Genomic DNA, 15959 nt, shown 5'->3' on the forward strand with positions numbered 1-15959 from the left:
CTGGGTGGGGGAATGAAACAGGCTTCAGGGCTGCAATGTCATCTGGAAAGCTCTTGTCTTTGAGTGTGCATCAGGGATTCTGTGACTGCAGTTTCCCAGATACCGGTGTCAGCTCTTAGGATAATGCCAGGGAGGCAACGATGCAGAGGCAGCTCCCAGTATGTGCTGCTTTACAGGACAAAGCCAGCTCCTTGAAATTAGCTGGAATTCTCCAAGGCTTTGCAGGAGGGAGATAAGGGATGGCATGTTCAGGCCTCTTAGTTGTGAAACAGGAATACTGTGCTGTGTTAGGGCTGAGCACACTGAGAACAACCTCATGTAGACACTGCTTAGTAATCCTGTCCGGAGGCGTCTGCAGCTAGCTCAGCAAGGGCTGGCAGGAGGGGTGTGCCTGCATGGGCAACCAGAAGACAGACAGTCCTTCTGCAGGGAAGACTGCATTGGAATGCGATAGCCACTGGCTGCTGGCTGAGAAAGTGCTTTAGGGAAGAAAACTTCCCCCTCGGTTGTTTTTTGTAAGGCTATCTTAAAAATAAGTAAATAAATAAATCTTTGTAGTACTTCAGTGTAAACTCCATGCTGCTAAGAATGATGTAAAATGATCATTAAAAGTGGTGCTAGATGGCAGCTAGAAATGACGGAAAGCCAATAAAGTGTGAGTGTTCCAATTTTGCTTTTATAAGATTTTTTCCCTTCCCATATGTGTGTTATCTGTAATATTACAGTTTCAAGCCTATGCTTTGTCTGTGGCTGTTGGTGAGAAAGAGGAAGCGCAAGCCCTTGTCTTGTTTCCAGGTGACACTTAGACTGTAGATAACTCTGTTACTGATGTGTCTTAAGTAGTAACCCTTTGGCTGCTTCTGACAAAAAGAACAAATGGGAAAAGGAAGTAAAAAGTAATCAGCAGTGATAATAAGAAAAGTGCAGGATGAGATTTAATTAGAAAATGAAGTCTAATCAATATGCTTGGCAGTAGGTAGAGGATTCCTGACAAGACATGGTGCTGCCTCCTTGGCTTGTGAAATAGTGGATAAAAATGTACAGGGGCTCTTCTTTTTGTAGAAATTATTCTTGACCGGAGAAGGGAGAGGAAAAGTGGCTGAAACACTTGGTGCATATGAGGTATCTGTAACTCTAACCCAGTGCTCTCCCAACACTGGAATTTCTATCTAGTATCTTTTTCCAAAGATTTGGTGCCTTTCCCCTTCATCTCTTTCCCGTGCCAAGGTGTGTAACCTGACGTTGGAGGTAGCTGTGCTCTGAGCAGGGGCTTGGACCACATGACCTGCTGGGATTCTTTCCAAACTAAATTATTCCTGGATTCTGTGAAACAATTTGGAAACATGTTCTGGGTTTGACACGTGGAACTGACTCTGGCTCCAAGAAGAGCTCCCAGCCACCTGCTGGTCTCAACGCAGGGCAGCCAGCTGAGGTGGTGACTTTCTGGCTCGTGCACTATCAGTAGGATTGCAATTTTGCAATAGGAACTTAATTTCTCAATTTGGCTGATGTGAGTGCCAAAATCTATCACGTTCATCTGTTACACTAACTCTGCAAAGCCAGCAAAAGTGAAGAAAAATGTAAATAAATTAACAAAAAGATAGGAGACTAGACGTTCTTTTTTTCTTTTTCCTGACTAAAATTACAATTTTTGGAATGAATAATGTGCCTGAAATGGAAAATGCTATGTTAGCTCAGCAGTGCCTGCTAAGAGTTGCTGTAGGCCACTGTGATTAGAGATGGAAAGCTGCTCCTTACTCTGTATGAGAAAGTTTCTACTTTCGGTGTACGACATTTTAAGACAGAGTATGAAAAGTTTGCTTTAGTTACCTGCAAAGCAGATGTGATTGCAACATCAGTGTGTTTTAATAAGGTTTGTTTTCAAAGAGAGATGTTTTGTTTCCTAACTTCCAGGTTGCCCCACCACCTGTTAGAGATGTACACACCACAACTGTAAAGCACTTCTGTTTTCTTGTGTTCTGTACTTTTTCCCACCCGTGTTTTCAGACTAGTAGGAAAACTGGGACTCGCAGGGGTGGACTGAGACTTCACAGCAAACTCCTTTTCCATCTTAAGTGTCCTGAGGACCTGCTGGGTGACACAGTGCAGCTGATTTGGCTCTGCTCCTGGACTATTTCACTATTCCAGGAAGAAGTTTTACAGGAATGCTGATCTTACATAAAGCATATGGCTAATTATGAGGGATTCATTTTAGATTGGAATCTTGCAGGAACATAATGTAATTACCATTCAGATCTAAATGAATCCAAGCAGTCTTTTCTCAGATTATAACGTTCTGTTTATGATGTGTTTCCTCCACTCAGCATTCAGCCCCAGAACGCAGTGATACTGTTTAAAACAGAACATAAATGATGTTTCATCTTCAAAAGAATGCCCTGTGCCCAAAGCATGATAACTGTTAAAAGGAAAAGACTGATAAGAAAACAGCATTGTCTAGATGCTTAAGCAGTGTAACTCAGGAGTTATTTAAGAGATATAATGGGTTTTCTTCAAAACTGTCATTTGTGGGACGTATTCTTTGATGGTCCCTTGAAATGTTTTAATCTTTGTGTATTTTAAAATTTCCCAAGACCATAACTTGTGACTCTTAAAATGCTTGCAGATTGCTGGGTAAAATAAATTACATTTGAGAAATACTGACAAAACATCTTAAAAGTGTGTCTGTTTAATTTTAGGACAAGGAAACCTGCATGGGTGTCAACAATCAAAGTTACATATGTGAAACGGGCCACTGTTGTGGACAGTCCCAGTGTTGCAACTACTACTATGAACTCTGGTGTAAGTCCTTCTGTTTTGTATGGCTTCCCTTCCTAATCTGCATGGCTGTCATACTGCAGGTCTGGCTTGTGTCTTGGGAATATTGTATTCAGCTCTTATTTTGCATTGCCATTGCATTTAGCTGCAGTGCAAACTCAGTAAAGCAAGGGAAATAGGGCTACTGCAATGAGCATTGCCTTCTTTTTGGGAATAATGGGGCTGTCTTCACATGTTCTTGACTGGAAATTTGTTGTTTGGTCTTCTTACTGGTTTGGGCAATACTGGTCTGGACAATGGCATTGTATGTGGCTGAGGAAATCATACTTAAGGGAAGATGTTCATATGCACAACTCTTAAGTTTGACACGCACAGAATTAATTCAGTATCTTTCTTCTTACTGTTTCAGAATTTTTTCAAGAATGGCAGTTTATATCTGATTTATCTTGTTAAAGTTGTCCTCTCAAGGAGAGGGGCCAGGACCTCTATTCTCCAAGGAAACAGTGTTGGGAGCGCAGCTCCATGGGCAGAGTGGGCCTGGGGCAAATTTTGTGAGCTGGCAGTAGCTGAATGTGGTCTGCTGTGAGGAGCATGCATTGCCCATTGCAGGCTCACTTATTTCCTGGGCATTTCTGCAAAATCTGAGCTTTAAAACTACTCATTTCTTGCTCATGGTTATGTGAACTTCGTGCTAAGTGTGTAGAGAGCAGGAGGCAGGTCAAAGCAGGCCAGCAAGGCTGATAAAGAAGCTGAAGGGATAGGAAAGTAAAAAATGATGAAGTTTCGAGGCAGCCTTTGAGTTGTGCCTGGGCTGACATTGTCTTCCTTTCCCAAGGAGGAAAGTGGAGAAAAAATGGAGAGTTGAACACTGACCTTGACTTGCTGCAGTACTGCCAGGAACCAGGGCTGTAAGAAGGCACTTGTCCTCCAGAAATTTGGAAATAAGGAGTTCTGAATATTGTACCCCCATGTTAGAGACTGGTGTTATCTTCCTACTATATCCTGTGATATCTTGTGGCTTTTATGTAACTGTACTATGTACATAATTCCTCTGCGGTGCCAACAGTTTCACTTTCACAGTAGTTTATGTTTGTGGAAATGTATTATACATACAAGGAGTGTCACTTAGCCTGAATCTAAGGACGGGAATAGCTGATGCTTCATCCTTTAGTCTAGAAACATGCTTTTACTGAAGTGGCTGTAAATTAAGCAGGACTGTAATGGACTTGTTGAAGACATGTTGGGTATCAGGGTGTTGTGCCTGGCTGTGTAAATACAAATGGCAGCAGCTGAATGCTCTCTGGGCTTTTGACAGCAGCTTTATGTTCAGAAGTCTCCAAGCAGTTGCAGGAATGTTTTGGGATGGGGTGGGTAACCCTGGGGACAGCCGGCTGGGATTTGTCTGGACCAAATGGGGATGCATGGACAGAGCAGAGTTGGGAAGGTCAGACCCTGCTTTGGACTTGTGTGGGTGGGAATGTAGAGGAAGAGGCACGTATCCAAGGGCTTAGATGCTCTGTGGCAAACAGGATCTAAATTGAGCAACAGCATGGAGTACAGCTGCACGCTGATGCTTGTCGCAGAGTTGCCATGTTTCTCCCCTGTGTGCCTTGAAAGAGGCTTAATGGAACTGCATGCAAACAATAGAGTCAGAACAACAGCCCCCTGCCATTTTAATGAAAGGATGTTACTTTAACTGTCTTTGTTTTCTCAACATGGCACAGGCTTTTAGATTTGACAGTGTCTGACTGCGTCATAAATGGTTCTGGAAGATAAAAACAGCTTTTGCTAGGAGGAAGCAGAACATTTCAGGCCTCTTTCTAGGGCAAGCACACAAGCTGCTTTGAGATCATGGAATGAGCACGTTAATGGCACACACTGATGAATGGTTCCTTGGGGGAAATGGGTTTCTGTGTCGAGTTTCACGTTCCTTCTGCATTGTGGAGAGCATCATACATGGCTCTGAGACAAGGGCAGTAATGCAAACAGGAGACCTATTCTCTCAGGCTTTCTGCAAATCCGGGCAAGTGCCCAGCATCGATTTGCAGCTGGTTAATGTTTTCAGGGCTTGCTTTGCCCTTATGTTTGTCAGGAAAAGGTGTCTGGGATGGGGGTGGACGTGCAGGGAGGAGCACATCCTTTTAAATGAAAACTTGTGTGGTAGAGCCTGCCACCACAGCTTCAGAAACATTCTCTTGCTCCAGAAATTGTGGAATATCTTCAGTTTCTACGCGTAGTGAGGCATTCTTAAGACCTTTGAGGTGAACAGCAACGAGAATATATGCAAATAGTCTTAATAACAGCTGTGAAATGATGGTGTAGGAAGCAACAGCGAGGAAATAGATTGGCTTTGTTAAAATTAATAGTACATTTTGGTTAATGAATAGTTAAGTCAGCAGCACCTTATAGGTACAGCTTCACACTTGTGTTGTAATTTGATTTTAGCCAGTGTGTGTGTGTACTGAAGTAACCATTTTCAGAAGTTTCTCCTTTGCTCAGAAGCTCCCCTGCCCACCAGTGCCTGGAAAAGGCCTTTTTGCTCATCCTGTGAAGTCCTGGATGTTTTACTGCTTAGTGGGGAGAAACAGAGGAGGGTGGCATTTGAAATGGAAAAGAAAACTCGTCTGGCTTTGTTGGCTCTGCCTTTTGAAATGTGATCCCGTCTTGCGGCCACTTGGAAGATTTCCTATAAAAAGGGTCATTTTTTCCCTGTTTAAGAATTTGAGGGAAGTTTGTCTTTGAAAATGGCTGATCTCAACGTTTCTAGACAGCAAGGAAGGTTATGGTAATTATAAACCAGTCCTTGAGGGCTGTGGAATAGGATGCAAAATCAAGGTATTATTTTGTTAAGGGGTGGAGCGGAGGAATGGAGAACATGATATGCCAAGCAGGTGGACAGCCTGTGTTTAAAATTAGATAACAGCTCAGTTCAGATTCCTCACCCATCTCTTATTAAAAAAAAAAAATTAATGGCTCTGTGTTGCCAAATAATAAGATTATATCCAGGTTTATGTATGTAGGACTAATACATGTAGGTCCAATTAGTTCCTAGCTGAAGTTTGGAAGAGGGTAACATGGTGTGGGGAGGGTGCTGCAGGGTTTTAAAAAGCAAAACAAAGAGAAGAGGCTTTACAGTTGTGAATCCCCACCTAGGGAAAGCTGTCCTTGTGTCTGGTGGTTGCACATTTTAGCCTAACGATTTCTTCAGGCTCCCTGGAGAGGTCACAGTACTGAAGGAGGAGGAGGCTGTGGTCTTGGGACAGCCACTGGATTTTGCTTACAAGTAGTTTTTGTTCATGTCCCTTATGATGTGCTTGTGATTTACCAGAGTTTTCTGTTGCTGGCCTTTGTCCAGGCCTAATGGGTGTTTTGATGCAAAATGTTCCAAAATGGCACTTTTCATGCTAGAAAGAAAGGAGGTAATTGAGGACTGCAGTTACTGTGTTTTGCAGGTTAAGAATTAAGGCTCAAATGTTCCAGATTTTCTGAAGTTTATGCCTATAATGTGGTTTGAGAACCTAATCCAGATCTCCTGACACCCATCCTCATGTCTCCCTTACCCTGTTGAGGAGCAGCACAAAATCAGACGGCTCCTGAGGCATCGAACACAGCAAACAAAACTATGGAAAAGTGTTTTACGTAGTGCAGTTGGAAGAGCAGTATGTGGTGCTTTGGGGGATCATGGAGCGTGGAGACAGGCAGCTGCAGCCCCTTCGTCATTGAGGTACCTCACAGCAAGCTGCGGTGCTGAGTGAGGATTCACATGTGCCTTATTCTGCTTCGTTTTGGCTGTGTTAGCAGTGACACTGGGCCCTTCTGTTTCCAGTGAAGGGAAAAAAAATCATCTTGACTGTTTGGGCCTTAGTGGAAGGGTTGTACGGGAAAAAAATGTTCTGTTTGCAGGCAGCACAGTTGATGTTTTTGCTGATTTTGAGTGTTTTGCTCATCTCTGCACGCTTCCCCTTGGAATCTCTAGACAGCTCTTTTCCCCAAAAAGTGTGCTGCCAGAAAATGTTGGCAAGGATCTGCTTAGTTGCTGAAACTACAGCAACTGCTGTAACACGTACATGTTCCAGGTCAGCTTCATAACAGGAATTTGTTCCCAAAGACTTTGCTGCAGTCTCCAAAGCACTCAGTCAAATAACATCAGTCCCATGTTTTCTTTCTAACCCCGTGTTATCCTTGAGTCTAACCAAGTCTTTTTCTGGAGGGGTTTGCCCTGTTTCCCACCTTTCTCCCAGCCTCCTGCATGGCTCGCCTTGCCCTCCCTTTCTCAAGTGCTTCACTTCTGGCTGCTTGTTATTCCTCAGCTGGTGCTTCAGCCATAACAGCAGTGTCTGCAGATTGACTGCCTCAAGTGCAAGATAAGCAAAAGATTTTTCTGAAACACTTCTTTTTTCCATCTTTTTTCATAGCAGTGGAGGTACTGTGTATACTGGCTGCTACTCTGAAAGTTAGAAACCAGCTGTCATTAATATCCATCGTCTTTGGTTGGAGTTATCAATCTGGGGGCAAGTAAGCAGGAGCTGGAGTTGTAACTTCAGTAACTTTTTCTTGCAGTGCTATCAGGCTGGGGCTACCATTCCACTAACATAAAACTGTCACTGAAAATCACAGTCTTTCCCTTGTGGCTCACTGATTGAGCAGATGGGTTTCAGCCTGCTCTGGTTCCCCAGAACCAGTTAAAAGCACAGTTGCACACAGCATTGTGCTGGCACAAGAAGAGTTGGAGGAGGCAGCATGGTGTGTGAAAGAGACAGGCAGGAGAGGACCGCATTGCTCGGCAGCCTTCTTTTTCCTAAAGCGTCCATAGGCCTGTGGCCTGGATCCCCATCACGTTCTGGAGCAGCAGCACCAACTTGGAGGGGCTCATGGCTGAAGAAGCAGGAGGTGATGTGGTCTCTGCGCCAAGGACACTGTAAAACCCATGTGCAGCTGAACTGTGGTACCAGTTAAATGCCTCCTGGTCTTGATAGTAGCGTTGGCCCTAGGAAAGACAGTTTCCTCCCAGCCATGGCCAGCTGTGAGGCCACTAGTTAGGAGATCACATTTCCGTCAATGAAATTGTCCCACTTCTGTTTAGAACCAGCTCTTGTGAAGCCAAAGCTATTACCCAGATGCTTGTCAGGCAGACACAAAAACACTTTGCAGTATATTTTGGCTTTCTTTTAGGGGACTTCCTGCCAATAGAACAATGGCATTTGCCCAAGTTTACCATGAACTTGAGGGCAGATTTCTCTGTTCCTACCCTTGGAACGCTCCAGAAAACATGTTTTCCATTTTGCACAGGATAAAAGGAGCTTCCCTCGATGGGACTGCTGATGGCAGCATCCCAGGCAGCAAGCACAGTACTTGACCTTCTCAGCATCAGAATGGACACTGCTCTTCACTTTTTTGTAGGGAGGGATTGCTCTGTTTCATACTCAGGAGATAGATAGTTTATTCTTTATTATTCCTAAGTTTGGGCAAAACTATGGTCTGGTTAGTCCCTAGGAAAGTTTTCTCACAGCTCTAAGCTTGATATATTCTTTCATGGCTGGTAGAAAGTGTCTCCAGTGGATGGAGACACTCCAGTAGATGGGACATCCCCATCGGATGGGACACCTTTCCCAAGAAAGCTGTAAGCATCACAGCCTTCTCCTTCCTGAGTGTTTTCTCTGCTTGTGAGCAGTGGCTTTCCTAGGAAGTAATTCTGTTCTCCGGTCTTTCTGCAGTTCCTGTTTTGATTTCCTGAGCTTGATGCTCATGGGGAGCTTGCAGCTTTTCTCTCAGCCTGTCTGATGCTGAGTAAGATGCTGGTATTTCTGTTGTATTTCTATGAAAGCTTTTGATGCTCTGGCAGGGGAATCTCTTGGCAAAAAACTCAGCTCCTTGGCTGTGTCTGATTCACTCTTTGCTTGCATCATTATCAACCCATTGGCATCACCACTGAATTTGACAGAAGATACAGCAGCACTTCTCAGTACTCAGCCTTTTGGGGATCATAGCGTTTCCACTTCTAACTCTTCCGTAAACCAAGAGCAAGCCTAAAATTGCCTTGAAATCCAACAGTCTGCTGCTGCATGTTTAGCTCCAAACTGATGCATTGCTGTTATCCACCAGTGATATTTTTTTCTCTCTACTTGTCATCTGCCCCTCAGACTGCAGCCAGTTTTGCTCCCCATGATCCTGACCTAGTGGGAAATGCCCCCTAGAGCTTTTCTCTCAAATCAGACCATTTTCTGACAAACCTGGCACAGGATGCCTGGTGCCTCCCAACGGTTTCTCCTTTGGCAGGGACTGCCACAATAGCTCAGTGCAGTATAGCTGAACACAACTCGTGTCCTTATGGGCAGGAGGTACATGTGGAAGAGCACTGGCAAAGCTTTTGAAGACAGTGAAGACAACAAAAAGCCCATTTTTATTGAGCTTTTAGAAGCCCTTTCCTGCCAGACTTCTGTTGCCTTTGCACGTCACCCATTTTCAGCACAAGGCAGGGCCAGTGCCTGCTTTGCCACGAACTAGGTATTAGCTTGCACCGTTACTGTGCTCAGCCTCCCCATTTCCTGTTCTCGTAGTGTTGTCTTTGGATGAAATTTAAATTTCCCTTCTTCCCCTCTTGCCAGATGAGCCGCTGTGTGCACGGGCCAGTGCTCTGCTCAGTTTGCTCCCTGCTGCTAGTTTGAAGCCAAACGTCACCAGGTGTACAAATGCACAGCTCAGCCCTGGACATATTCACTGTTCTCTCCATACTTTTAGACATAATATTTACACTTGGCACTTACACGTAGCTTTATTTCAAATAAATGACTGTACTATATATTTGCTAGGCTTTTACAGTTTTTCTGTTCTGCAGCCAGCATTGCAGCTGTGCCCAAATTTTTGGCTAGGGCATGTTATGGAGCCTTTTATGGACTCCCAGCACCGCTCTGGGCATGCAACCAGACCTGCTCCATCTCCTGGCTCTGGCTCCTCTGCTCAAGCAACAGGTGAGCAGCTCAGTACCTACAGTGTCCCGTCCTGCTGCTTCCTTCATGCTGGGAAGGCTTATAGTCCTATGACACAGACATGCCGCTGCCTGACAAAGTGAGGGAAAGCCCATAAAGAGGAAACCAGAAGCCAGGTGGAGCAAATAGATCTGGGGGCACACAACGCTGACCCACTGCCATCACCTAGGCAAGTCCTTGGGTGTGTGCTGAGTCAGGAGTTGAGTAATTCCTAGAAGCTCCAGGAAGTGTTGGTGGTTAATGAAACCAAGCAATAACATGGCATTAGTGGGTTCTTTTTCTGGAAATTCCCATGAAAAACACTACTTTTTGTGCATTTGTGGTTGCGAGCGCTCATCGAGACCCTTGGCACAAGGATGGAGGTGTTGTTCCTGGCACCGTGACCAGATTGCAGCTCAGTAAATTACGATCTGTTTACTTACAAACGCCACCTGCGGTTTCAGTAGGATCCAGCATTAATTTATTAGCCTGAGCTGCTGTACGCTGTTTACAGAGCTGCTGAATGTCTTCTTGAGGATGGCTGAGCTGATTTTGACCCCTATTCCGAGCTTGTGCACCAGTTTGTCTGCAAAGCATTTTGGGATTTGGAATGAGTAGAGAAGATTTCTAAAGAAATACTTTTTAAATCCCCTGCATGCAGGCTTGGGTGGGAGCAGTTATTCCCTGCAGAAAAATTCGGCTGCTACAGCTGAGATTGCTTAACAGTGGCAGTTCTCCAGAACATCTTAACTAAGCGCTGCTTGCTGCTATTGCATCTAGAGTGCTTGGGAAAGGACATGAATAAATGTGTTAAAAATCAGCTATTTTCATAGCTAGCTGAAATCCCTGGATAGCTGGGTGTAATTTTCCATTGTTTTTGAACGGATGATCACGGATTGCTCTTTGAATATAAGGAGTACTGAAAGATGAACTGCAGGCCTGCTTTGGCACATGGTGACGTGCTGTGCGAGTGACCTGGTTTCCATGAGTTGTTCTTGCTTCCTCGGCCAGCGAGAGCTGAGGAACCTTCCCTTAGCAAGAGGTAAAATATATTGGTGGGAGTCTTCAAACTGCGAGATAGCAACTACAAACCACAGCATGGAATCATAGATCATTGAGGCTGGAAAGACCAACGAGGTCATCCAGTCTAACCATCAGGCCATGCCTGTGATAGCTCTAGATCACGTCACACGTTGCCATGTGTCTTGAACACCTCTAGGGACAGTGACTTCACCACCTCCCTGGGCAGCCTGTGCCAATGCCTCACCTCTCTGCCTGAGAAGAAATTCTTGCTACTATCCAACCTGAACCTTCCCTGGCATAGCTTAAGGCCATTACCTCTCATCCTGTCAGCCTGACTGGCTTCGGAGAGAAGGAAGGACTTCAGCAATCCCTGGAAAACTTTCTGAAAGCTTTTGTAGGATCAAGGGGCGTTTGGAGGGCAATGGACATCTCTTGGCTCAGTTTGAAGCAGTGTCGAGGGCATCTTGAGTGCTTTCTTTTTTCCCACCTTTGCTTCTATAGAGCAGAGGTCAGGCTTCTTCCTGCCCTTCTTCATAGAGCTGAGCAGGCTGGCTAGAAAATCTGCCTGGGAACCTTGATTTCCAGCCAAGCAGAAAAAGAACATATAAAAAATAAATTAAAAAGGAGCATGCAACACCTTAATTTGATAGCAAGTTTTGATAAATCTGAGTATGAGACAGAATCTGGTCCATTAGGGAAGCAGGTTGTGCAAGGCAAGGGAGAGATTTCAGTTTGCTGTGCCAAAATAACGTGGAGATTTGGGTTACAACACAGGGAGATGCAAGTCCCTGCTCAGAACGCCTGGAGGCACAGCACCAACTCACCTCCACCAGCGCAGGGCTCTGACACCAGCAGTGCAGGTTGATTGCACTTTGTCCTGAGCCGGAGCAGTATTCCTCTCGTTCTTCACATTCCTCAACTGTTCACCTTTCCCCACCCAGCTCTTAGCAAAGAAAACATTTCTAATCCAGGAGATGCTGGGGACATGGAGGTATTGTAATGTTGGGCTAGAGGATATTATTAGGGCAGGTTAGTATCGAAGGGCAGAGTGACCGTGTTGAAAATGGGCTTTAGCATTGGCTTTGTGTGTTTGGGAAGAGGAAGCTGTAGCTTTTTTGATACGTCTCTGAAACTCATTGCTAATATATGGCAGCAGGGAGGCAGTTTTAAAGGAGGGGGGGTTTCTTGGTGTGTTGGCAGGAGTTGGGAGAATTCGGGAAGCGCTCATTTTAAATTTCCTTTCAAAGAGAACTGTGTGTCCTGTGACCATGTACAGAAACCAACCGTGGCCACAGGCAGTGCAGAAGTTGGGTTTCTTGAGGATTCAGGGTGAGGGGCTGGATTAATTTAATTTTGGATAATTTAAGACATTGAATACAAAATAAGTTTTAAAAATATTTTGAGACGTTTATGTAAAAGGAGTATGTTTTTGTTAAACATAACAATGAAGGATTTGGGCTAGAAATTAAAGAGCAGTGCAAACAAAAGGAAAATGTAGTGCTTGGGGTTTTTCTCTTCTTCTGTGGTTAATCTGCAGAATGTCTTTTGTGTCTTGATTATTATTTTGAAACCAGTGTGGCTGTGGGAGTCAAACTCAATCGTAGTCACTGATCTGCTTGTGGTTTTTTTTTCTTTTTCTTTTTTTTTGTCCAAAAGAAAGAATTTCCAGTGGGTGGGTGGGATGGATGGATGGATGGAGGAGGTGCCTAGCTCCGTATTTCGCTCTCCTCTAGAGCTGTGACTGAAAGACACGCTCCATGCTGTACCAAGGCATGCACAAAATTACCTGAATTATCCCAGAATATCAGTCAGCCACGCAGAAGCCTCCCAGTGCACAGACCCAGGCTTTCTGACAGTTGTCCCAGTTGTGTTTGTGGGGTTTTCTGGAGTTAGATGTGGCTCTTCATTGTGATTAACGCTGCTCTCCCTCTGCAGGGTTTTGGCTGGTGTGGACCATCATCATCATCCTCAGCTGCTGTTGTGTTTGCCACCACCGCCGCACCAAGCATCGTCTGCAGGCCCAGCAGCGGCAGCATGAGATCAACTTGATTGCTTACCGGGAAGCCCACAACTATTCAGCCCTGCCATTTTATTTCCGTACGTACCTCACATCTCTACCTGGCGGTCATGGGGAGCAGTGGCTGGGCTCAGCAGGAGGTGGGGGCGGCTCTAAACTTAGGGCATAGAATGGAGGGGACATATTTCGGCATTTGAATGCATCTCAGCCCTCTTAAGTCTGGAGTTGAACAACACCAGCTGTAGCACCTGCTGAATCCATCACTGATTAGGCTGTATGTGTGCAGTGATTATCTGGGTGTCTTCCTGGGAAGATTTTTAAAATACCTCCTTCAGGATGCTCCTACTTTTCAGCCTGCACTCACTGAACTCTTGCCCCAGCAGTCCTTTACTCCCCAGTCCAAAGGCTGTACAATTACACATGGAAAACTGCAGTGCTGTCTCTAAATGTTTCCATTATTTAAGCCCGTTCTGTCTGTGTAGATTATTTTGTTGCCTGTTATGGAATAAATAACATCTTCCTTAGATTTGAGGGACTGTAAGTACAACAAACTCACTATTGACAGTACTGCCAGTTTATTCTGGCCACACCAGAAAAGCACCAGAATCCAGCACTGAAACAACTATAAGCCCAGATCCTAAGTTTCTTGTCTCTATATATATGCAAAGCTCTGTGAGATTAAATCTTTGCTCTTTAAACTGAAAGCTCAGCTGAGAAGGCAGTGCTGGAGGGGGCTGGAGGTGAGTTACCTCCCAGCTTGTCCCTCCAGCCAACGTATGCTTTCCCTTGAGGAGGTTCATGGGGGCCACATTGGGATATCATAGAATCATGGAATTATTAAGGTGAAAAAGACCTCTAAGTTCATGCAGTCCAAGCATCAGTCCATCCCTACTGTGCCAACCAGACCACATCCCCCATTGCCACATCTCCATGGTTCTTGAAGATCTCCAGGGATGGTAACTCCACCACCTCCCTGGCCAGCCTGTGCCACTGCCCCTCTGCTCTTTCTGAGAATAATTTTTTCCTGATTTCCAGCTTGAACCTCCCCTGGCACAACTTGAGGCCGTTGCACCTTACAGGGAGGTAGTGACCTGGTACATTTAGGTGTGGATCTAAGAGCCAAGAAACTTTGCTGTTGTTCCCAGCTGTGTTCTTCTCTTCATGTATCTGTGCCCTCCTGTGCTGTGATTGCTGTTCCTCAAAACACAGAACGTCTCATTGATTTGAGTTTCAGCATTGCACGTAAAGCTCGTTGAGCTGTTCGGTGGGAGGGTGCTGGTATGGCATACTGACCTACGTTAATGCCAAGTTTCCTAAGAAGAGCTGCTCAAAAAATAACTTCTCCTTGCCTCCTACTTCCAGGGTTTCTGCCAAATTATTTACTACCTCCCTACGAGGAAGTGGTGAACAGACCGCCGACCCCCCCACCGCCATACAGTGCCTTACATCAGCAGTGTGTCCCAGCAGGCAGCAGTAGCACAATCCCAGACACGCCGAGAAACCTGCAGCCAGCACAGAGCAGCTCGGCGGTGCCCAGCGGCAATAACAGCAGTACTGACAGCACCGGGTCCCCTGGCCTCGGAGACCCCGAGCCTTCCAGCGCCGCGCTGGTCGAGCGAGCAGTAGCCAAAATGCAAAGTGTGGAGCCTGGCGGCACCAGCACGGGAGCCGAGCTGGTGGAGAGGGCCGGTCCCGAAAAGGATGCGGAGTGCAAGGAGGAACTGCTGAAAGGTTACAGCTCGGAGAGCTTGGAGCAGAGCAGCGCCATTCCCGACGCCAAGGACAAGACGCCGGGCAGGCAGCGCCGCTTCACGGGCGACTCGGGCATCGAAGTCTGCGTATGCAACCGGGGCCATCACGACGATGACCTCAAGGAGTTCGACGGGCTCATCAATGATGCTCTGGACGGGCCCCTGGACTTCTGTGACAGCTGCAGCGGCCGCCCGCACGGCGATGAGGAGGAAGGGCTTTTTAATGCCACGGAGGAGCAGCACCGCGAACACAGCCACCACCACCTGCCCCGGCAGCCGGTGTGTGTACTCTTGAACACAATAAATGAGCAGGACTCTCCAAACTCCCGCACCAACAGCTCCCCCAGCTAAGGAGGCAGAGCGGGAAGGAGAACCGGGGGGAAAAGGAAGAAATAAGTGAAATAAGCAGATAGAAACTTTGAAAGGAGAAAAAGGTGATATAACCTTTTTTGTTCTTGGTTGTTTTTTTTTTTCTTTTCCCCCTCCAGTGTAATTCGGGGACTCGTCCTGAAGGCCCGGCTTGTGGGGACGGGCTGCTCTGGATTTCGTTAATCATGTCCGTTCTGCTCCGTGGGGCAGGGACTGTTTGTCAATGAGACCTTCTCACAAATTGAACTTTTCCAATGGTGATTTTGGTGATGGTTATTATGAGTTTGTTGGTATTAGTTTTCCAGAACACTGCTTTATCTCGCAATCAGTAAAGCTCAGCAAATCTCACCCTGGGAGGATACGAAATCACCACAACGCTTCAACCTCCAGGTGTCTTCCCAGAAGCAAGCAGCTTCTGACAGTGCCGGCAGTCAGTAGCCCAAGAGTTCTGGTTTGATATAGTGCTCTTGAGGCATTGTGGGTTTTTTTTTTTCCACATTTTAGGGTTGTTTTTTTTTTTTTCTTTTGGTGTTAAACTTTCCCAAAGCTGATGAATGCCTCAACACATCAGCCCTATAATCTCTGGTGCTTCAGTGTTTAAGACAGCAGGTAGGAAATTTACCACTTGAAGCTGGTGGCAGAAAGACCAGTTTCTTCCAGGAGTGTTAGTCTACCACAAGCAGTCTGAAATGAGATGTTTTTCAGAAATTTGCCTTTACATGTAATTTTCAAAGATGAGTGTATTCCTTCAATGCCTCCAAGAGCACAGCTAGAAGTAGAATCAAGGCAGCTGGGCTGCCTTCCAAGTACTGTGGTCTCCGAATGACCTTTTCCCGGTGTGCTGCAAAAGGGCTTGGCTTTATTTTTTCCTTATTTTTGCACCCTGAGAGCAGCACACTCGAGTTAAGATGACAATAAAGAAGAACAGGGCTCTCTTTGGCCAGTGTGCCTTCAAGCTTCAGCGATGCATGTTGAACAAATGGAGACGAGAGCTCCGTCCATTGCGAAGGGATGACTTACCATGTAGATGTGGAACACCTGTGCTAGTATTTTTTTTTT

The 15959-nt window shown here is 45.7% G+C and overlaps 1 protein-coding gene across 5 annotated transcripts in view; it reads left to right on the forward strand.

Moving 5' to 3' along the window:
* Positions 1-15425, forward strand: part of WBP1L (WW domain binding protein 1 like) — a 48345-nt gene extending 32920 nt beyond the window's left edge. For 3 of the 5 annotated variants that reach the window (XM_003208134.4, XM_010714641.3, XM_003208133.4), the window contains 3 exons: positions 2697-2799; positions 12699-12860; positions 14143-15425. In XM_003208134.4, coding sequence (XP_003208182.1) covers positions 2697-2799; positions 12699-12860; positions 14143-14882 — 1005 coding nt within the window. In that variant the 3' untranslated portion in view covers positions 14883-15425. The remainder of the gene's footprint in view (positions 1-2696; positions 2800-12698; positions 12861-14142) is intronic. The other 2 variants (XM_019617766.2, XM_003208135.4) reach the window with 1 other exon arrangement.
* The last annotated feature ends 534 nt before the right edge of the window (positions 15426-15959 follow it).

The sequence above is a fragment of the Meleagris gallopavo genome, chromosome 8 (genome assembly GCF_000146605.3).
Source record: "Meleagris gallopavo isolate NT-WF06-2002-E0010 breed Aviagen turkey brand Nicholas breeding stock chromosome 8, Turkey_5.1, whole genome shotgun sequence".
In the NCBI taxonomy this organism is placed as follows: Eukaryota; Metazoa; Chordata; class Aves; order Galliformes; family Phasianidae; genus Meleagris; species Meleagris gallopavo.